Here is a 23,347-nt window from a genome sequence, read left to right as displayed (position 1 = left end):
GCAGTGGTGGGTTCACTGAACAGGTATGCAGTGGTGGGTTCACAGTACAGGTATGCAGTGGTGGGTTCACAGAATAGGTATGCAGCCAGGGAGACAAGCTAAGCCTAACTAATCTTTCCCTATGAGAGGAGTCTGCAGCAGCTCGCCCTACTCTCACTAACGCAGGCACACGAGTGACCGTAATGGCCGCCGCTGCCTGCCTTATATAAGGGGGGGTGGGGCTCCAGGGGCTAGTGTAGCCTAATTGGCTACACTGGGCCTGCTGACTGTGATGTAGAGGGTCAAAGTTGACCCTCATAGTGCATTGTGGGGCGAACCGAACTTCCGGAAACGTTCGCCTGCGGGAGGCGAACGCGAACCACCGAAGTTCGCCGGGAACCGTTCGCCGGCGAACCGTTCGCCGGCGAACCGTTCGGCCCATCTCTAATTATTACACCCCTAGACAACACCGGCAGCAACCATTGCATCCCACGTTAATAAATACAGCAATTGTTACACCCTAAATAACAATGGCAGCAATCATTACATCCCCAGATTACAAACACAGCAGTCATTACACCACCCAGATAACAAATGCAGCCATCATTTCTTTCTATAAGAATGTGTGTCCCCTTCTTAAAAACTTGCGGCCCCAGTACATAATATTCCTTCTTGTGTAGCCCTTTTGCCCCACCAATAAGCCTTAGTTTTCAGTAGGAATGTCAGTGAGATGCACATAATTCTGCGTTGATGAAGAATGATGCAAATGTGTGCAAGCTTGAAAATGGAACAATCAAATCTCACCTTGGATTTATTTGATTGGTCCCATTTTCAAGCTCCATATATTTCCGTAAAAAGCAGGCAGGATCACCATATGAGACAAACTACTCCCACACAAGAAGACAGACTCCTCCCACTCAAAGAATAATATTAAACTTTTTCATTTCATAATGACCTTTTTCAGAAGTTTGGCAAGATAGTGGATTAGGGATACTTACAAGTAAGGACACAATCCCAAATCCTAAATGGACCTCATAGTTGAAGGCAAACAAGATGGCCACCATCAGGAAAAGTAGCAACCAACAGATAATTACGTCCGTGATGGCTTGTCCAAGCCAGTATGCTGATGGGAAGAGCCCCGAAATACGCAGCTGGGATCGAGCTTTGATCTAAAAATAATGAGATGTGACAAAACTGGGGATGACCAACAGCAGCAGGATATCCAGTCAATTCTTGTAGCACTAGAACAGGCTATGGAGGCTTCAGTGACCATTTGTGTATTGCGTCTATGTAAAAAGGGTGCATGGAAAAACGGATGCAAAATACCTTAGTTATAGCACTTTTTGTGATAAAACTGTATTTTATCGTAATCACTAATGCCCAAAATAGGCACTAGTAGAATTTCAATAAATTTACCAATGTTCTAGTATTTTGCAATAATAGAACCCTAACCTTAAAGTGGTCTGAAAGTCAGCATTTCTACTTTGTTCTAAAAGATTCCTCCTTACAGCTTTAAAGCTTCTATCCCAGAATTTTTTGTAGCAGAACATCACTGAAACAATTAAACACAGCTCTTTGTCCTGCCACAGAAATGCTATTCAGCTTGAAATCTGCATCCAGACTGGAGATAACAATATATTTGTTTACATTCCAATGTTGTTACGTTTGTGTGAACAAATTAAAACACTCTCTGAGAAGCTCTCTGTGCTTCAAGTATACACACAGCTCAGAACAGCTCACTAGAAGATTGTAATATTTAATAAAAAGTAGCTGGAATAAAATGCAATGGCAGATTTCAGGGCAAGATAAACTACACTTTGGAAACTTGTAATTTGCAGATAGACAAAATTACTTGTGCACAACAGTAAATATGATAACTGTATGAGTAGTAAAAAGTAGGAAAACACATTTTTATTGAATGTTATGTCAGAGTTTCAGCCCACCTTAAAACCCCTCTCCTGACACCTAACCTTAACCCTCTCCTCCTGACGCCTAACCTTAACACCTCCGACGCCTAACCTTAAACCCCCCCTCCTGATGGGGGGTAATTCTGAGTTGATGTAGGATTATGCACATTTTGTATGCAAACTTACTTTTATATCAAGCAGGCTGCTCATAGCGAAGTGGGGAGTGAATCCAGCTGAGAACACCATAAACATGAGTCCAGTCGCAAACTTGTTACGCGTTATTCCTGTATCCTGGTGACAGATCAAAACAGGACATTTTAAAAATAGTGCCCACACCCCAATACTAGTGAATAAGGGCAGTGCCACTGCGATCCAAGCCGAAGCTCCACCCACAGTCACCTTCTGGATGTTGGACCTCCATGAAGAAAAGGATTAAGATGAAATGGGGCCATAGGCAGATTATTTTTGTGCACTGCTGATGGTCTCCTGGGCTTTTTAGTTAGATTTTGGCATCCGCCAGGCCCCTAGACTCTCTCCAGGCCATAGGCAGCTGCCCAGGTTTGCCTTGCGGATGATCTGGCTCTGCCCTCCTCGTGTTTGTAAATAGTGCTAAACAGCAATAGTCAATAAGCTGATAAAAATCCAAGATGATACTTAAAGTGAATGAGAACCGCATTTAAAAAAAAAAGAAGTAAATACTTACCTAAGGAGAGGGAAGGCTCTGGGCCTTCCGTCTCCTCTCTCGCTGCTCTCTATCCTGTGCTGGCTCCCCCCCCCCCCCGTTTCAATCCCCCGCCGAAAGGGTGTTTGGAAGTCTTCGGGAGCTGTGTCCTCCTGAAGACATGCGGCTCCATACTGCACACGCGTGCTTGTGCAGGCGCAGTACAGGGCCGCCCTTCTTCAGGAGCACTCAAGCTCCCTGAAGACTTCTGAAGCCTACTTCGGCCGGGTAAAGCAGTATTTGACTAATTTAGTCAAATACAGCTACCGGGCAAGCCAGCACCGGAACGAGGGGACCAGGAGAGGAGCCGGAAGGCTCTATACGACCCAGAGTCTTCCCTCTCCTTGGGTAAGTATCTGTCTCATTTTTTTAAATGTGGTTCCCATTCACTTAAATTTACCATATAAACTTGACTCTAAGTCTAGAAATGTAGGTCATACTCACTAAATAAAAGTATTGGGTTCGACTTATACATGAGTCATGAGCAACACTGAGCACACTGAGTTATGTGTGTACTATTGGTGACATTCCCATTTGCAGCAATTTACCCAGTGGTAGTGACACTTTCTTTATAAAGGAAATGGCAAGAAAACACAGGTCTGTAAGTCCTGGCCACAACAATTAACAAAGAAAGGGGCAGGGGGGAAATACTGGGCTTCAGGAAGGGGGGTGAATAATTGCTGCACTTGAGAGCCTGGAGGAGTTATTGGCTGCACTTAAGGGGCAGGAGGGGTTAATAGCTGCAATACTGTATGCAGTGCAGTCATTAACCCCTTCTGGTCCCCAAGTGCAGCCATTAACTTTGCTGGATAGACTTATACTTGAGTCAACAAAAAATTCCAGCTTAAGAGGGTCAAATATTGGAGTCGACTTATACAAGAGGTCGACTTATATTTGAGTAGGTATGCTGATTTTATGCAACCTTATGAAGCTTGTTAATGGACTAACGAAATGCAACAGCAAAATGAGAATAAGCTCATTCATATGGAATTCAGAGAGATCATCAACCACACTGTGGGAATAAAAAATATAGAGTACTCTTTCTTCTTCATGTCTTCCTTTGAAAGCAGAGGTCAATCAACCTCTGGGGAAGGGGGAGGAGTCACACAAATTCAAATTCAGTAACACCCCAAGGGTCAAACACGGTAGATAAATCAGCCAGGCATCTAAACCAGGGTCAGGCAAAGACATGGTGGCATGTGCAGAGGTCGACTCACAACAATGCAAACAAAAGCTCAGGCAACAATGCAAACAAAAGGTCATAATGAGAGGTCAATCTGAAACACACCCTAGCACCCAGCATACAGCAACTAGCGCTAAGCAACAGACAGGCCACTTACAATATACAGTAAATTAAAGTTTCCCTGCAATGGGAACCGGCAGTGTCAGAAAGAATAAGATGGACGCGGTAGTAGCAGCCACTGGGAGCGTCGTGCCAGTCTGAGGAAGATGCTGGCTGTTTGGGCCGGCTCCCGGAATAGCCAGACATGGCACTAGAGCACTGGCAGGGTAAATGCATGACCCTAAGATTGGTCACAATTCAAAGATCATGCTGGTGAAAATAAGGAAAGTGAAATCTTGTCACCACACATCAATTGGCATTTTAAATGTTAATTTGCTAAGTGTTATCTTATCATTCCAGCCCTTAAGCTATCATCTCTGCAGTTATTCTTACATGCAGTAGATAGGGAGGGGAGGAGCACATGCAGGCAGGATGTAGCTCCACCCATCTTGGTTTCTGCTCTGCCAGCATGATTACAGCTAGCCTGCAGGTTGTGTAAGGCAGCCAGGAAAGGAGAGAGAGAGAGGTTGTGCCTGTGGCTGTGTATGTATAATCAAAAGCTTGTCGTCCCTCTTCCTCCCTCCCTGTGTGGCTGCTGTATATTTCTATCAATACATAGTCACCTTCTGTATAAAATACTAAAAAATGAAACAGACAGCTCAGAATTCAGCACTAAACATTGCAGTCTCTAGTAACACTTAACGCTTAACTTAACAGCTCAGGCCAGGTGATCATTCCTCACACAATTTACAGTTGTTATAACTTGCATTCCTCTTTGTGAATTAACATCTTATCTTTAAGTTTAGGATTCAGTAATTAATTTAAGACAGGCTTTAAAGTTAAAGTTGTTAACTTTAGGAATCATTCCTTAACTTAAGGAGAGATTCCTTATTTTAAGATTTGCCTGAGGTAAATTGCTTAGTGAATACTACATGATTTATCACCATGGTGATAACAGTAAAAACAGCTCTGAATCGGTATTAAAGACAGTATATAAGCTTAGTGAATTGGGGTCATTATCTAGCATGGGTAAGAGGTTCAACTCTCTGTGCTTGAAAAATGCATTGTAGACACGTCAGCAAGTTGTGGGTGCAATCAATCAGAAAGTTATTAGTCAGACCATGGTAGTAAGGGGGAGATGCCTGCTGATACTCACATAAGGAAGTGGATGGTTCCACACTCTGATACGCTCTTTGCTAGAGAGACTTAAATTGGCATTACTGAGGATATTAACCAGCACTGGCAGTGCATTGTGGGCTCTGGCGTTGCCGATTATCCTGTACCAGTAATCCTGGAAAAAACAAAAACAGACATCTACTGCTGACCTAAGGAGGCACTGCAATGACAGACAGTAGAATGTAATACATTATTCAAGATACTCAATTATATGTGAATTATCCTGGATTCAGTATCAGAAACACTTCCTATCTTTATATATTGCTGTGTATTGGTATGTAGGCCCAGTGATATTTAGCATAGGCTATTTAGTTATGCAGCCTTCTGCCCCAGAGCACTCTGGGAGACCAGATCTTGTTTCCGCTCACTCCTGAAGCACACGACAAATATTCCGCAGAGATGCAATCTGCTAGCAGTAAAGATGATGTCTTTACCGCTAGCCAGGGATACATTGCAGAATGTAAATCATGGAGAAGAAAGATCTTATGATGGACAAACACCGACTGAATAGTTTATAACTGAATATTGTAAAGATATATATATATACATACACATAAGTAGTTACCTTAGAGAGTGAACTTTTTTTTATTTGCATGTCATGAGGGTATATTACTGTTATTTTTGCAATTATGGGCTTGTAAATAGTGATGGATGCAAAACAGAAAAAATACACCTTTTATTTCCCAAAAAAATATTATAGTCATTCATTGTACTAGGAAAATATTTTAAATGTTGCAATAACCAGGACAAATAAAATGTGTGGGTTTTATCAACCGTAAAATGGTTTATTTTTAAACTATAATGGCTGAAAATTGAGAAATAATTACATTTTCCATTTTTATTCTTTTTTTCCCGTTAAAATGCATTTAGAATAAAATAATTCTTAGCAAAATGTACCACCAACAGAAAGCCTACTTGGTGGTAAAAAAACAAGATATATAGTAGACCATTTTGTTGTGATAAGTAGTTATAAAGTTATTGCCGAGTGAATGGAAGGAGCAGTGGAAGGTGAAAATTGCTCTGGTCCAGAAGGGGAAAAACCCCTTAGTTAAATACTGCAAAGTCAAAATGAACTTCCGCACACTCATGCAAATCCATTCACAAAAATCATGCAGCAATCAATGCTGTCCCTACAGATAAGTTAAAAGCTGAGATCTTTGCTACAAGAATAAAGTCTATTGCGTAGTCACATATACCGCGTAGAGGTAGCCCAGTGTCATATGTGTCCTAACTCTGGCCCTGTAAAATGCATAGCACAAACATGCATGCATTTAGCGCGTCAAAACCTATCTAAGGAATAGGAACACATATCCTTACCGTCCTCCCTGGAACAGATAGTGGGTTTTTTTTTAGTTAAAGGATACCCCAACTGAAATGTGACATAATGAGATAGACATGTGTATGTACAGTGCCTAGCACACAGATAACTATGCTGTGTTCCTTTTTTTCTTTCTCTGCCTGAAAGAGTTAAATATTAGGTATGTGAGTGGCTGACTCAGTCCTGACTCAGACAGGAAGTGACTACAGTGTGACCCTCACTGATAAGAAATTCCCCTTTTTTTACCTCTTTCTTGCTCTCAGAAGCCATTTTCTTCTAGGAAAGTGTTTTATAGTTGGAATTTATTATCAGTGAGGGTCACACTGTGGTCACTTCCTGTCTGAGTCAGGACTGAGTCAGCCACTTGCATACCTTATATTTAACTCTTTCAGGCAGAAAAATAAAAAAAGGAACACAGCATAGTTATCTGTGTGCTAGGCACTGTACATACACATGTCTATCTCATTATGTCACATTTCAGTTGGGGTATCCTTTAAATATTGGCTGCTGAAAGTTAATAACCTACACACCTTAAAGAAAATCTTAAGTCCAAAACCTGTCAGTTCCGTCAGATTTCTACTACCTACCGTAAGTGACAGAAACATAGGGGAAAAGTAATTTATAGCTCATTTTACTCTGCAAGAAACATACTTCTCATTTGTATGGTTTTACATGTATTTTAAATTTTACAATTTTCCACAATAGTGGTCCTTTAAGCATCAAAAGAGTTAAGTCCACACTTTGGGCATATCAGAAAACAGCAGGCGCTGCTGAAAGGTTAGTGAGTTACTGTTTCCGTTATTGGTTTAACATGCAGATCCCACAGCAAGAGCCTGTCTTTAGTAAATCCAGGACATCTTTTGTTTACAGCATTTAAAAAGTTATCTGTGAGCGCTCTGCACTGGGAGCAGGTACATGCAAGAGCAATGGCAGAAACTGTAACTTGCCAATTTCTTTAACAATGTTCAGATATGGCCCAGGGGAGGGTAGCAATCTCTTCCCACCCAAAAGCAGACAATATGTTTTAAAGAGAAACTCCAACCAAGAATGTAACTTTATCCCAATCAGTAGCTGATACCCCCTTTTACATGAGAAATCTATTCCTTTTCACAAACAGACCATCAGGGGGCGCTGTATGGCTGATATTGTGGTGAAACCCCTCCCACAAGAAACTCTGAGGACCACGATACTTTTGACAGTTTGCCACAATGTAACAAGGTTCGCAGACAGAAATTAGCTGTTTACTGTTTACAGCCAAAACAGCTAGCAGCAGCTACATAACCTGCCCATAGTAAAAATGTCACCATGTAATAAATGTCAGAATGAAAATCAGGGATTTAAAAGATTTTACAATGGGCAAACACTGACTAAATCATTTATACATAATTATTGTAAAAATGAAGCACTTTTTTATTACACTATTTTCACTGGAGTTCCTTTTTAAATAATATAATCCAGGTTTGCTGGGTCACATTTTGCAGTGCTCTTGAAACTTTGTATATTAACCCCAGCGACCCACACTCTTCAGTTGTGGTATAGGTGCAAGTGCAAAATGTGCAGAATTATGAACAGAGCCTTGCTGGCATTGTTCTTGAAACTCCGCATATTAACCCTAGAGGCCTATACTCCTCATTTGTGGTGTAGGTGCATGTGCATAGTGTGTGCAGAATTATGAGTGGTTTAAATTTACAGAAATGTGACTTTATGAGTTGTTTTTTTTTACCTCATTATGGTCACGGTTGACCTCTATAGCTCCGTTGTAGGCTGTGGTGTTCATGTCATATGGTCCGTCCACAACATCCACAGCAATATATTGAGACTTAATGCCACGAAGTAAGTTTTCTATAGGAAGTCCTGTGCAGGCAGAGATAGTACTACATGTTAATAGTATAGAAGTATCTGGCTTATCTATAGAGGCATATCTTAGAGATGCTCAGTCCTACTACTCCACACGACTTGTTATTGACCTGAAGAAGCAAGTTCAACCTGTGAAACGCGTAGTAATTGTGTAATATGTATTTTTTCCCAGTAATCGCTATAAGACTAGCTCGGATACATGAAATAAGGGCGCCAGGAAAAAAGGGCATGGGGTATAGCTGAAACTTTAAATATTGTCGATAACAATTTTTTAAAATCTTTTCTTCATCTTTATCTGAGATAGAATAACAAAATGGCAAAATATCCTCTATAACAATGAAAACAAAAAGATATTTACCGTCATAATAAGCACACTAAAACATTGGTAAATATTCCCGATATTTTACTACAACTAAACCTAACCATACTCTCACACAGAATCCTCCCTTTATCGATGCCTAACCCTATGACCCCCTCCCCCCAGTGGTGCCTAACCCTAAGACCCCCCCCCCCCCCCCCAGTGGTGCCTAACCCTAAGATCTCCCTCTACCAATGCCTAACCCTAACACTTCCCTCTACCAACCTGATGCCTACTGCCTAACCCGAAGACCCTCTTGGTGGTGTTTAACACTAAAACGCCCCTTCCTGATGGCTAACCCTAAAACCCCCTTCCTAACAACTGACCCTAAAACTCCCTTTCGCAGCTTCTAATAACAAATACAAAAGTGATACATTTCTAAGACAATACAAAAATTTTTTTTTACAAAGTAACAATTGTCAAAACGAATTATAAAACAGTCTTTTTCAAAACTCTATGGTAATTCACAACATGAAAAAGTTTGCTTGGATATTCCCGGCATCCGTTATTTATCAGGTGGCCAAATTTCTTCTTTTTGGCACCCAAGAAGCCGATATTTGGCATTAGCCGATATTTTGCAATAATTGTTTGGTTACTTATCGCACCAAAATAATCTGTATAACTTTTTATGGCAACAAATTAGGCTTTCTTTGGGTGGTACTGTTTGCTAAAGATTATTTTATTTTATATGGATTTTAAAGGGAAAATGAGAAAAAAATGAAATCATTATTTCACAGTTTTCAGGCATTATAGTATTAAAATAAAATGTGCTTTGATAAATAAAACCCACACATTTTATTTGCCCATTTGTCCCAGTTATTACAACATTTTAATTGTGTCCCTTATGTAATGTATAGCGATAATATTTTATTTGAAAATAAAGGTGTATTTTTTTGTTTTTTATACTATATCAATAATTACAAGCCTTTATTTACAAAAATAACAATTATATACCCTTGTGATATACATATTTAAAAGTCCCTGAGGTAACTATTTATTTATTTTTGCTTTATTTTATTTTTTCTAGTCTTTTATTTTGGTAACTATTGAAAGGAGTTAAAACTAATAAAAATATATTTATTTTTATATATAAGAATGTCTGTGGGTGCATTTTTATTTTATGGCTATGAGATGCGCTGGCTTTGTGTTGGTTTAAAGTCACATACTTACCACCTCAAGATCACCAATCTAGCCCTTGGACCCTCCTAAAGTTTGCAATCGGTCCCTTATCCATGAACCAGCGCAGCTACAAAGGGCAGGTGCAGGACTCGCAAGTTAATAAGTAAGGTAACATAGTTCAACAGAAAAGCTTTGTAAATCGGCCCCAATGGGCCATATCCTATTGACTTTTCTCTTGAAAGTCCCCTGACCTTCATGTTTCCATTCACAGTACATTAGAGCATTCACATGCATTGAAATGTCACATGTCCAGGAACATTCTTGTGAACAATCCACGCAATTTCTTGACAGGCTCTGTAGCATTGTGTCTGCACTATAACATGTTGCTCAGGGTCGGATATCTGGAAAGGCCACAAAGGCCATGGCCTTGAGCAATAAAATCAGAAGGGCGGCAGGACTTAGAGAAAAGAGGTCATATGTCAAAGTAAATCACCTCTTCTGGCCCGCAGTGTAGTCACCCTCCTTTGCACTGATGCCTGAATTCCAGATTTCCCCAAAACGTGATTGGTGACAGCAGGCCTTGGGCGCTGGAAAGTACAAACCTGCTCCTGATGTTACTACTCATGTCCTGCGCTCTTAAAAGAATGCGTTATACAGTGTGATTAAGCTCTTTCAGATCGGAATAAACTGGAATGATTCCTGCTGCGCAATACACATTACAGCTCACTAACTAGGAGTGGGGATTTTTGGGGAATTTGTAGGGGGTAGGGTAAAATCTCTATACTTTTCTTCACCTGTGTTGTTGTTGAGCAGGAGGTGGGTGTAATACTTGTGCGGTCGATCTCCAAGTCCTTGGAAATAAAGGTTTGGTGTCAGCTCCCAGATGTGGACCACCTCAAACACATTCACAAGTATATGGATGGTAATGAGAGGCATGATGAAAAGCACCAAGAGAAGAATTCTGCAATGATAAAAAAAAACCTTATGTGCATAATAGATTAAATGATGTCAACAAGAAAAAAGAAAGAAGTGTATGAGCACTGTCTGGCACTGAGCATCCCTCATTGGAGGCGCCAAGCGCACACAGGCCCTGGCACAGATACTCCCAGCATGTGCAGGGGTGTAGCAATAGGGGTTGCAGAGGTAGCCACTGCATCGGGGCCTTTGGGCCAGAGGGGCCCCAAAGGGCCCTGCCTCAACTACAGTATTCGCTCTCTATGGGTCCTGTGCTCATAATAATCACGTCTATAGATACTTTGAATAGTGGTAATCATTATCAAACTGCTCCCCATCCCCTTCTTGCATCTCTGACACTGTAGTTGCCATTGGCACCGTATCAATTGTTATGTATAGAGTGCTTGGGGGGCCCCATTGTAAAACTTGCATCTGGGCCCACAGCTCCTTAGCTATGCCACTGAGCATGTGCTATACTCAAAGTTGCAGAGTTCTTATTGAATGGTGGCACAACCCCTAATTCTGGCCCTGGTCTTACGGCTGTACTAACATGGATCGAAAGCTCTTCAAGTCGTGGACAAGTTTCAAGTATCGAATTCTGGCCACCGCTAACACCTGCTGCCTCCAGAGAGCCTTCCCACTGATGGTGGGCATCCCGGAATCAGACATTAGCAGAATGGACTCCTCCGGATCTGTGGTGAAGTGATCCTGGTTCTCCTGCTCATTCGGCTCCCCAGTAAAAACTCCATAATCTGGGAAAGAGAAATTTGAGAATCAGCTGATTGCACAAACACAGTACCTACTGAAGGAATAACCGTTCTTAACCCCCTCCCGACTGCCTAATGCCGATCTGCAGCAGAAGGGTGGCAGCCCCAGGACCACCTAATGCCGATTGGCGTCAAGTGCTGGGGGCGGAGATTAGTGGGGAATGCATGCGCATCCCCGCTTTCATTAAGGAGCTCTGGCGATCACGGCTGGCAGGCTGTTAGAAGAAACTAAACAGGTTTTTTGTTTTTGCTTAAGATCTATGCACAGCACTGTAAGGGGGCAGCTTAGTGACTGTCCCCTCGAGTGGCCCACAATGTGATCCCCTCTCATAGGCTGATGCTTATGACAGGTGATCACTAATTGGATCTCGGGAAGGAGGGCAGGAAATAATAATAAAAAAAAATAAAATAAATAAATTTAATTAAAAAATACTTAATAAATTAAAAAAACAAAAAAAAACATTGCAGCAGCAATCAGATGCCACTAACAGAAATCTCTGTTGGTGGCAACAAAAGGAGGGCAAATTGATTTGTGTGCTAAGTTGTATGGCCCTGCAGCGAGCTGTTACAGCTGCAGTGTGCTGAATTGTAAAAAATGGCCTGGTCACTAGGCGGGTATAAGCCTGTGGTCCTCAAGTGGTTAAAGGAACTGTAATGAATGACAAGAACACAATAAGAAGTATAGATATCCCATCTTCTTATGAACTAGGACTGTATCCTGATAACTGGCCCCCATTTACATATTTTCTCTTTTTTTTATGCTGTTAAGTGAGGTCTGCCACAAACAATGATTTCAGGAGCACTAATGAGTGTTTGTAGTTAGAATGCCAGGACCCTGACCTTAGTGTCCCTTAGGGTATAACTGTCCAACTGCACAAAGCAATTTGAGAAAGGACAATTTGAGAAAGGACCACGAGGTCCAAAAAAAGGGTCCGTCACTGCTGTCTGCCTTTTTAACCACTTCAGCCTTTTTCACTTTAAGGATGGAAGCAATTTTCCCTGGTAACGCTCCTCCCATACATTTGCCAATAACTTTATCACTACTTATCACATCTAAATGATCTATATCTTGTTTTTTTGTTTTTTTTTCCCCAAAACAAATTAGGGGGTGGTCTTTGCTTTCAGAAATCACTTTATTTTCTATGAATTTTATTGGGAAATACAAGAAAAAAAGTGAAAATAAACTATGCTACAATAAGTAAAACCCACACATTTTATTTGCCCGGCTATCCCAACATTTAAATTATGTTCCTAGTACAATGCATGGTGGAAATATATGATTTGAAAATAAAGGTGTATTTTCTCCCTATCAATAATTACAAGCCCTTTGCTTTGCTAAAATAACAGTAATATACCCTCATTACGTACATATTAACAAAGCTGAGGAATTTGCATTTTTGTAACACAAGGTCTATAATTTAGAATTCGCTTTGAGAAGCTGTTTTTACTGCTTGTTAACCACTGAAGTACCAGCGGTCTCTGCCTCCCCTAAGGACCAGAGACCGCTGGTACAAGAAACGTCGAAATAGCGACGAATACCAAAAAATCGCTGCACATACCTGCCGCAATTGCCGTCACCGCCACACGTTGGGATCTTGGGCCACCCACTCTGCCATCTCTATGACGGTAGAGTTCCTGTGAGCCGCTCAGGAGACTCTTTCATTGGCTCCTGACCCCACCTATCAATGTAAGCCAATGGGAGCGTTGGTAGGAAGGCTCAGGAGCCAATGAAATCGGCTCTTGACCCACTCACAAGGCTCTGCTGTTATAGAGTCGGCAGAGCGAGTGAGCTGCAGCGGGGAGACAGCTGCGAGATCGTTAGGAGTGACGAAAGTGACGAGAACATAGAAAATAGATTTCAATCAGCAAGGTCCTTAAAGGGGAGCTTCAGCCTAAACAAACATACTGTCATCAAGTTACATTAGTTATGTTAATTAGAATAGATAGGTAATATAATCTCTTACCCACCCTGTTTTAAAAGAACAGTCAAATGTTTGTGATTCATGGGGGCTGCCATCTTTGTCATGGGGGCAGCCATCTTTTTGGTTGAAAGGAGGTGACAAGAAGCATAAGACACAGTTCCAACTGTCCTGAGTCCTGATAACCCCTCCCAGCTGCACACGCTAGGCTTCAAATGTCAAATTCAAAATGTTAAAAAAAAAACAAATTGCACCAAAACAGCAGAACGAGAACAACAAAATCAGAAATCCCATCATGCTTTGCACAGCATCAGGGGGAAAAAGCCCAGGCAGTTTTCTTCTGTGCAGCTAAAAATGAGGCTTGTATAAGAGAAACAAAGTTCTGATGCTGTGAAACTGTTAAAGAAACACAAAGCCTTTTCAGTGCTGTTGAGTCTTTTTTAGTCTGGAGGTTCACTTTAAATAGCTAAATTATCCACGTACAAGTATTAATAAGTCACAATTCATTTTGACAACCTGTTCTATAGATATGAAATTTTGAAAATCTCAAGCCCCCGACAAGTAAATCCAGCACTGGATCCCCTCTGTTGCAGTGGATGGGGGAAGCCTCTTTAACATCCAGAGGCTTTCCCCTCCCAAGGTAAATAGTAGTGATGAGCTGATGGTTGCTAGTGTAGCTATTAAGTTAGTGTACCTGGTTAGTTAGTGTAGCTAGTGGGGGCAGAGGGTTTAGTGTAGCTGGAGTAGCTGATGTGCAGTGCAGCTGGGCCCCTGAGAGATCCCTGCACCATGGATGCACCAGGCTTAGTGTATTTTTCCCCCGGTTTTTGTCCTCTAAACCTAGGTGTGTCTTATGGTCAGAATCACCTTATAGTCCGAAAAATATGGTAACTAGCTATTATGGATTGAACAGAAATGAAGCAGTGAGTCACCATATGTACACAAATTACCCTCTGTTGTGATTATAAAAAACAGTGGTAACACCTACCTCCTTTTTCAATCTGCGCCTCCCCTTCCAGTTTGAGGAACACATCGTCCAGTGTTGTCATGGAGACACCGTAGCTGATGATATCCTGACCCACATGTCCATCCAGGTCAGAGAAGAGAGCTGAGCAGAGCACAGTACTTCATTAGAGAACTGAAGGATATATATCAAAACTATAGTCATAATTCCCTCTCTGCTCCAAAAGATTAGCCACACTATTATAAATTCTAAGTTTAAAGTCCATTTTATTTTTTTTTTATTTTTTTTTTTTTTTAATAAAAAACAAAAAAAGTGCCTGACCGAGTTAATAGTTTTAGTTTCATTTTGTCACAACAGCCTTTTCAGTGGGTCACAGAGTTACAATGACCTCTCCAGGCCTCTGTTTGTGGTTGTGTTATCTCTGACTGCAGAAGAGAAGAGGCTAAGGACTCATTCACATTGCGTTCCGATCACGTTGGCGTTCGCATTGGCCGTTTTATGACCCTTTTTTTTGTGCAATTTTCTGCGATTTCCGTGTGCTTCATTTTTTGTAAAAGCACTTTTCTAAACGCTTTCGCAGAGCGATTGCGTTTTTTCACTTCCGGCATCAGTCAGGAAGTGAACTCTTTGAACTGGAAAAGAATAAATACAATGGGCTTGATTCACAAAGCGGTGCTAACTGTTAGCATGCCTGTGAAAACCCCCTTAGCACGTCTAAACAAGCTTTTCGCGCGCAAAACTTTATGCGCGTAAAACTTTACGCGCGTACTGCACAGAGCACAGGGCGCTCCGCGCGAAGTGCCCATTAAAGCCTATGGGACTTAGCGCGCGTAAAACTTTGCGCGCGCAAAGTTAGCGCGTGATCTGATTGAGAAATCCGGTGCTAACCTACTTAGCACCCTGGTTAGCGCGTCTAAAGACTTTAGACGTGCTAAGTAGGTTAGCACCGCTTTGTGAATCAAGCCTATTGTATTTATTCTTAAAAGCGCTAGGAAATCACTTTGCGTTTTGCGATTTCCCTGTACCATTGAGGCTAATGAAAACAAAAAAATATTTACAGTGGTAATGACGATACTAAAACTTTGGTAAATGGTAACAATATTTAACTACAACTAAAACTAAGCAAAATACAAAGTGACCGCCACTCAAGGAACTATAAAAATACAAAACTTTATTCTCAATATCAATTCTATTCACCAGCTATTTCCCTAAACCTCTTACCTCCCCCCCATAAAAAGCTGCATGGACTACAACAACAGGAGCGCTCCTGGACATACACCCCCATAAACAGCCACACCACATGCATGCAATCTAGATCGGCCGATCTTCCAAGATCAAATGTCATATGAGACCTATGGGGCTGTGTTCAAGTGTCCGCGTCAATTGGGCTCGATAACTGTTCGTTTGGTACCTTAATCTTGATAAGATCACAATAGAGCGTTATATATTACTTCATAGTCTTACTTCCACTGCTTCAATGGTAATCTTCAACTTAGTATTAAGCCAGCAGCTATAGGTTCAGCAACATAAGCTATTCAAGCCACCATGTAGCAGCCCAGTCACGCTGGCAAAAGATTCCTCTTCGTATGACCATCGCGTGGTAACAAGACTATACCTTTTTTATGTATGAGGATATATATGCTCACGGTTTCCGTCGCGGCGTCCCGCGACACCAGGTACCCGGTTTAAGTTGCCCAAGATGCGGACATCAAACTTCCAGCATGTGTATCGTGCAGGAGCGTCCCGTCAGCCATCAGCAGCTAGCCACGCCCACATACGCGTTACGCCCACATCACGTGAGCTTCTTCAGTGTGATGACGCTGTGGATGAAAGGCAGTGGGTGTGCTCTCTCTCTTATGCAGGTATTCTAACCAGGCCTCGTTCTGACTTCCGGAATCCGTATTCGACTCTGTACTTCCATCACCTCCTCCGTTATAACCAAGCCTCATTTTCGTTGTGTGTAGCAGCCAGGAGAATGCCCTATTTCTGCCCCTAAAACGTCTTACCGCTCAGTAATATATTTTTTTCCAACGCAGTATGACATTTTTATTACTTGTGGTCTCTTGCTGGACCAACAGCCTATACAGCTTCTTAGTCTCACATTCTTACTATACATGCTAATTCTAAAAAGCAGGGAACTCTAAGCGCAGGTTCTTCGTTTTGATCTTAAAGGGGAAACGCGCCTTTTTCTACCACACAGCCATCCACATACAATCCCTTACTGCACTCAATTATTTTTTATATTCAGGCAAAAAGTGAACAAGATTTAGATCAGAATTTAGCCCATTTGGAATCAACGTCCCCAAATTGTAAATCCATCTGTTCTCAACCTGATATAACAGTTTCTCATGATCACCTCCTCGTCTGTTCCTCTTAGGCTTTAAAATACCCTTAAAATGGAGACAGTCTGGATCCCTATCATGGAACAAGGCAAAATGTGCCCCCAGTGGACTCTTCTCATCTGCTTCTTTAATGTTAATTACATGCTCCCCTATGCGTTCTTTTAGTTTCCTCTTTGTTTTTCCTATATATTTGAGCCCGCAAGGACACATAATCATGTAAATTACTCCCTCAGATTTACAATTAATGAAGCTTCGTATCTCAAATTCCTTTGTCTCTTGAGCATTCTTGATCATTACAAGATACCAGTCTTGTATTTAATCCCGAAAATACATAAAAACAAAGAGTGTCCTCCTGGCCGCCCCATTGTGGCAGCGATTGATGGCCCGTTGGAAAAAATCGGAACTTTTATTGATGAGAATTTGAAAGGTCTGGTGGAAGAATTGCCTTCCTTTGTGAGGGATACGAGAGAACTGTTGAATTTAATTAAAGATTTTGAGGTGGAGGACTCTGACTATCTGGTTGGGATTGACATCGAGTCCCTGTATACCTCCATACCCCATAGGGTTGGAGTGGAGGCGGTGAATTATTTTCTTGACCAATACAGGGGCTGGATGGGCAGAAGGAACCGGGTGGTCATTGACCTCCTACAGTTGGTTTTGACAAACAATTGCTTTCTGGCAGATGGGGTGATGTACCGACAGACAAGGGGGACGTCGATGGGGGCCGCGTGCGCGCCGGCCTATGCATGTTTGCACCTTGGGGCATGGGAGAGACATGATGTCTACCGCCAGCAGGTGTTCGGCGCGCACGCGGCCCTATGGCTTCGCTATATTGACGACGCCCTCCTTGTTTGGAGAGGCCCTCTTAATACCCTGATGGAATTCTTGGAAGGATTGAATACAAATTCGAGGAATTTGAGGGTTACGTATACTGTAAGTCAGGAAAAAATCTCTTTTCTAGATCTAGAGATACGAAAGGGAGATAAAAAATTAGAGACAGTTCTGTATAGAAAGAAAACAGCTGGCAATACTTACCTGCATGGAACAAGTTTCCATCCTGAGAGTCAGAAGTGGGGGATACCGTATGGTCAGCTTGTGCGGATCCGACGGAATTGCTCCAGAGATGAGGAATTCCAAGAGGAGGCGACCAAAATGTGCGAACGTTTTAGGAAAAGGGATTATCCAGAATATGTACTTGAGGAGGCCATGGAAAAGGCCTCCTCACTTAATAGAGAGGAATGCCTCAAGAAAAAGACAAAAATAAATGGGGATGACAAGGTCAGACTCATTACTACTTATGGCTCTCACTGGCCTCAATTAAGAAAAGTTCTGCAAAAGCATTGGCATATCCTCAGCCTTGATCCTGACATACTTAAAGCGGTAGGCCCTTTTCCACTTCTGACTCCCAGGAGAGCGCCCAATTTAAAGGACGAACTGGTGAGAGCTGAGGTATACTCTAAAAGTATGAAGAAAAATGATGGAAGAGGGTTTCTTGGCCCAATTCCAAATGGGATGTTCCCATGCGGTTCATGCATGCACTGCAAGTTGGTAGAAAGAACTAAGACCTTCAAGAATGCTCAAGAGACAAAGGAATTTGAGATACGAAGCTTCATTAATTGTAAATCTGAGGGAGTAATTTACATGATTATGTGTCCTTGCGGGCTCAAATATATAGGAAAAACAAAGAGGAAACTAAAAGAACGCATAGGGGAGCATGTAATTAACATTAAAGAAGCAGATGAGAAGAGTCCACTGGGGGCACATTTTGCCTTGTTCCATGATAGGGATCCAGACTGTCTCCGTTTTAAGGGTATTTTAAAGCCTAAGAGGAACAGACGAGGAGGTGATCATGAGAAACTGTTATATCAGGTTGAGAACAGATGGATTTACAATTTGGGGACGTTGATTCCAAATGGGCTAAATTCTGATCTAAATCTTGTTCACTTTTTGCCTGAATATAAAAAATAATTGAGTGCAGTAAGGGATTGTATGTGGATGGCTGTGTGGTAGAAAAAGGCGCGTTTCCCCTTTAAGATCAAAACGAAGAACCTGCGCTTAGAGTTCCCTGCTTTTTAGAATTAGCATGTATAGTAAGAATGTGAGACTAAGAAGCTGTATAGGCTGTTGGTCCAGCAAGAGACCACAAGTAATAAAAATGTCATACTGCGTTGGAAAAAAATATATTACTGAGCGGTAAGACGTTTTAGGGGCAGAAATAGGGCATTCTCCTGGCTGCTACACACAACGAAAATGAGGCTTGGTTATAACGGAGGAGGTGATGGAAGTACAGAGTCGAATACGGATTCCGGAAGTCAGAACGAGGCCTGGTTAGAATACCTGCATAAGAGAGAGAGCACACCCACTGCCTTTCATCCACAGCGTCATCACACTGAAGAAGCTCACGTGATGTGGGCGTAACGCGTATGTGGGCGTGGCTAGCTGCTGATGGCTGACGGGACGCTCCTGCACGATACACATGCTGGAAGTTTGATGTCCGCATCTTGGGCAACTTAAACCGGGTACCTGGTGTCGCGGGACGCCGCGACGGAAACCGTGAGCATATATATCCTCATACATAAAAAAGGTATAGTCTTGTTACCACGCGATGGTCATACGAAGAGGAATCTTTTGCCAGCGTGACTGGGCTGCTACATGGTGGCTTGAATAGCTTATGTTGCTGAACCTATAGCTGCTGGCTTAATACTAAGTTGAAGATTACCATTGAAGCAGTGGAAGTAATAGACTATGAAGTAATATATAACGCTCTATTGTGATCTTATCAAGATTAAGGTACCAAACGAACAGTTATCGAGCCCAATTGACGCGGACACTTGAACACAGCCCCATAGGTCTCATATGACATTTGATCTTGGAAGATCGGCCGATCTAGATTGCATGCATGTGGTGTGGCTGTTTATGGGGGTGTATGTCCAGGAGCGCTCCTGTTGTTGTAGTCCATGCAGCTTTTTATGGGGGGGAGGTAAGAGGTTTAGGGAAATAGCTGGTGAATAGAATTGATATTGAGAATAAAGTTTTGTATTTTTATAGTTCCTTGAGTGGCGGTCACTTTGTATTTTGCTAATTGAATTGTGGTTGAGACCAGCCTTCCCCTTAATTGGGTGAACTAATACATTGAGGACCTGTGCACCGGATATATTACATTTGCATACAACTAAAACTAACCCTGATCTCGCACAGAACCCGCCCCCTTCTGATACCTAACCCTAAACCCCCCCTTCCTGACGTCTAACCCTAAAACCCCCTTTCCTGACGCCTGACCCTAAAACCCTATTTTTCCATTTTAAATAAGAGTCTTTTTAGTTGTATTTGTTATTGCAGTATACCTTACTCTTATCATTTTCCTCCAAAGATTGCTAAGCAAGGTCTTTTTATCTCATGGAAACATTGGGCCCAATCCAAGTGCTGTGACCTGAACACCTTACCTGGGAATGAGTCCATGTCCTGGAACGGTAGGGTGAAGGTCACGTCTTCCACGTTCTGGGTGGCCAGTTTGGTACTGGAGATGTGTTGCTTTATGAGAGTTGCTATGGCCTCGGTGGTACATGAAGCGGTCATCTGGATCCTGATCATCCAGAGAGACATAATTTAGATGGGAGTAGTGCCAAGATATCAAAAGAATGCAAAGACATCTTGGACTGAGACAGGCAAGGTCGCTCAGGACAGGAAACGGTGGAAATGATTTATTGGGGCCTTAAATAAGTAATAAGAAAGTGCAAAGATAGCTGATAAAGCTGCTAGAGACTCTGGAGGCCCTTTTACACCTAATGTGTTTTAATGCATTACGTTGTTTAGCGCTGAGTTGCATTGGCATCTGCAAAAAAGCATGCTGCAGTGCACCGCATTAAAGTGAACCAGAGACGAAGCACCCTCATGTATTTCACCATATATATCAGTGGGAACATGACAGAAAACACCTACCCTGCTCTCTGTTTCATCCTTCACTGCTCAGCCAGCCTGCTTGTTTTCAGCCCTGATAAAATCCCTGACTGAGCATTCAGTCTAGTTTTGCTCAGGAATCATTATAGCTGAGTCTGTCTTCTCTGATGTCTTTTCAAGCTCAAGCCTGCCCCCTTCTGGCTCTGTTTTCCTGTTCTGTATATTCAAAGCATCACAGAGAGCAATGATGAGATGGAAGGAGCTGCTAATGTAAAGGTATATTGAAAAACGTTTTTTTTATCTATATTTGTTAGTCATAAGAGGTTTTTAGAAATGGTAATTTCATTTTGTACAAAGCTCACTAAATAATATGCTTTTCTAATGAACTGTGTTTTACGTGGAGTTATAGTAAAAAAACCCACAAAAAACGGCACACCAGAGCTGCGAAAATACCAGGCATAGTATTTATTTAATAAAATCTAATGGGGGATATGTTTATTTTGTGCCAAAGCGTTCATTTCTGGTTTCCTTTAAGCGTAAAAGGGTCCCCTCCTCAAGCTGCCCATACATCACTCAATTTTGCAGGCTGATCAACCTTTCAATCTGATAATTTCATCCATGGCACTAGTGATGAGCAGAAATTACGCCAATGCGTAATTACACATCGTAATTCACATTTACGCATCGTAATGCAAAATTTCTGGGAAAGCATCATTCATTTTGTATGTAATTTTAAGCATTTGTAATTACTCATAATTTACACATAATTTTGCACCGATTTTGGCGGTGAAGAACAAAACCCCCACATATGCTATTGGTACCAAAATTGCTACATATTTAAGGAGAATAGCGGGTACAAGTCAGAATAAGTTTTTCAAAAAGACCTCGTAGTTTTTGAGAAAAATCGAATTAAAAAATACATAGAAAAATGGTTCTTCAACTGTCATTTTTTCTGAGTTTAAAAATCATTTTTCTTTGCATTTTTAAAATGTAATTACGTATAGGCGTAATTGCAACTAAAAAAGTATGCAAAATTTTGCGTAATCGTAATTAGCTGATTACGACCATCACTGCTGATCACAACATGGCCACCCCATTGATCTTTCAATCGGTTTCTGGATTACATTGTTCAAAAGGGTTGACCATGAGTGCTGGAAAAAGCTTGATCAGGTAAGCAGCAGAAACAGCATTCGATGTTATGACGATCGATGCGCACCAGCCAGTTTCCCCTCAAATGGATATTTTCCTCCCCCAACACACTCGTGTGCCGTGTTGAAAGCACACTTGTCACATCGACGTGAATCCAGGCCTCCTTTGGAGTCCAGTTTCACCGCGAGTGCCTGTAACCTGTTACACTGGCACAACATCACTACCTGTGCGGAGTCACACTACAGGTGCACACAGTGACGTAGAACGGAGGAGGAGGTGAGGATTTGTGCCGGACTAACTTACCGGAAAAAAAAATACCAAAGAGTACATCACTTTTATGAGTCTAATGTGCCATAGAAGAATGAAAGGCAGAACTGGGGTCTACAGGGGAATAAATTCTCACTTCAGACTCTCTTATGTATATTAAGCTTCACCAAAGGCTATATTTCTACTAGGTTCCTTGATGTTTGTTATACAAAACCATTCACCTTCTCCCCCCACGTTCATGATCCCTGGAGTTTATTTCAAGGTCTTACTGTCCAAGCTCACCTTAAGTGATAGCCGATGCCCCATTTCCTTTTCAAGAAGAAAGAGCTTCCAACGCATTTAAGTCTACCACTGGAGAGGACAGCCTTACGATCTGGAACGAGATCACAATATAAGTGACAACCATACAGCAAAAATAAATGCCACATTCACTGAGTGTCATCGCTACATTCTAGTAGGTTATGCTTTGACCTTCTTCCTGACTCGATGGACATAATTTTTGTAAGGCTGAAGAACATTGGAGTCTTTTTGGAGTATAAACGTGACCTAGCAAGCTTGTTAAAACTTCCGGGGTTGTTTTTTTTTGTGTGTGTTTTTACCTGTAGTGAGATTCTGAGTCAGTCCAAATATTACAAATAATGTACTTATTTGGAATTGAAAATTAGGAGAAAAATGAAATAACAAAAACAAACAACACATTACCTGACTGATAAGCTACAATTCAAGAAGTACAAAGCCAAACAAAATAGTAATAAACTCCTACCTGCCAAAATGTCAGCTTCATCCATGAACTGGGTGCTGAACAGGATGACCCGGCCGTCTTTGCGCTCCTTCAACATAGACCATACATGGTGTCTGGAGAATGGGTCCAGACCAGCTGTGGGCTCATCTAGCAGCAGAATCTGGAATAGAAGGTCAGCGCCAAAAAGGACAAGATAACTGAATAGGTCTTCTGGTTCAGAGGATCAATTCTTCCTCAATAATTTCTGCTGTAGAAGATATAATTTTGAAGCTGAACTGATGCATGGTCACATGGACAGCTTGCACATCTCTGACTGGCTAATCACCATCATGTGATCACATCATGTCACTTCTGCTCACTAACCAACCAATCAGAAACCTGCAGTAAAGCCTCAACTTTTTTCTATAAGTAAATATCAGAGTTATTTTACAAGATTAATGTAAGGAACATCACCTCTGGGTCTCCCAGTACAGCAATAGCCAACGTCAGTTTCCTCCTCTGGCCACCACTCAGTTTGCCAGCCCTCAGCTGCTGTAGGTCATTAATGTCCAGATCAGAGAGGACCTTTTCTACCTAAGAAGTTAACGCTTAGTAAAAATGTTGATTTTTCTGGTTAGAAGTACATATTC

General features: G+C 41.7%; 1 protein-coding gene across 5 annotated transcripts in view; it reads right to left on the bottom strand.

Annotated features, from left to right (window-relative positions):
* Positions 1-23,347, bottom strand: part of LOC137541966 (ABC-type organic anion transporter ABCA8-like) — a 246,224-nt gene that overhangs the window by 70,069 nt on the left and 152,808 nt on the right. For 4 of the 5 annotated variants that reach the window (XM_068263529.1, XM_068263531.1, XM_068263530.1 and 1 more), the window contains 11 exons: positions 23,172-23,291; positions 22,740-22,878; positions 22,259-22,349; positions 20,107-20,246; positions 14,346-14,465; positions 11,222-11,423; positions 10,512-10,678; positions 8,107-8,237; positions 5,046-5,180; positions 2,073-2,177; positions 978-1,148 (listed from right to left, as the gene is read on the bottom strand). In XM_068263529.1, the coding sequence (XP_068119630.1) occupies positions 978-1,148; positions 2,073-2,177; positions 5,046-5,180; positions 8,107-8,237; positions 10,512-10,678; positions 11,222-11,423; positions 14,346-14,465; positions 20,107-20,246; positions 22,259-22,349; positions 22,740-22,878; positions 23,172-23,291 (1,521 nt within the window). The remainder of the gene's footprint in view (positions 1-977; positions 1,149-2,072; positions 2,178-5,045; positions 5,181-8,106; positions 8,238-10,511; positions 10,679-11,221; positions 11,424-14,345; positions 14,466-20,106; positions 20,247-22,258; positions 22,350-22,739; positions 22,879-23,171; positions 23,292-23,347) is intronic. The other variant, XM_068263532.1, reaches the window with a different exon arrangement.

This window comes from Hyperolius riggenbachi, chromosome 12 (assembly GCF_040937935.1).
Source record: "Hyperolius riggenbachi isolate aHypRig1 chromosome 12, aHypRig1.pri, whole genome shotgun sequence".
Classification (NCBI taxonomy): Eukaryota; Metazoa; Chordata; class Amphibia; order Anura; family Hyperoliidae; genus Hyperolius; species Hyperolius riggenbachi.
Note: the sequence above shows the minus strand (reverse complement) of the source record. Positions and strands in the feature narration are given on the sequence as shown.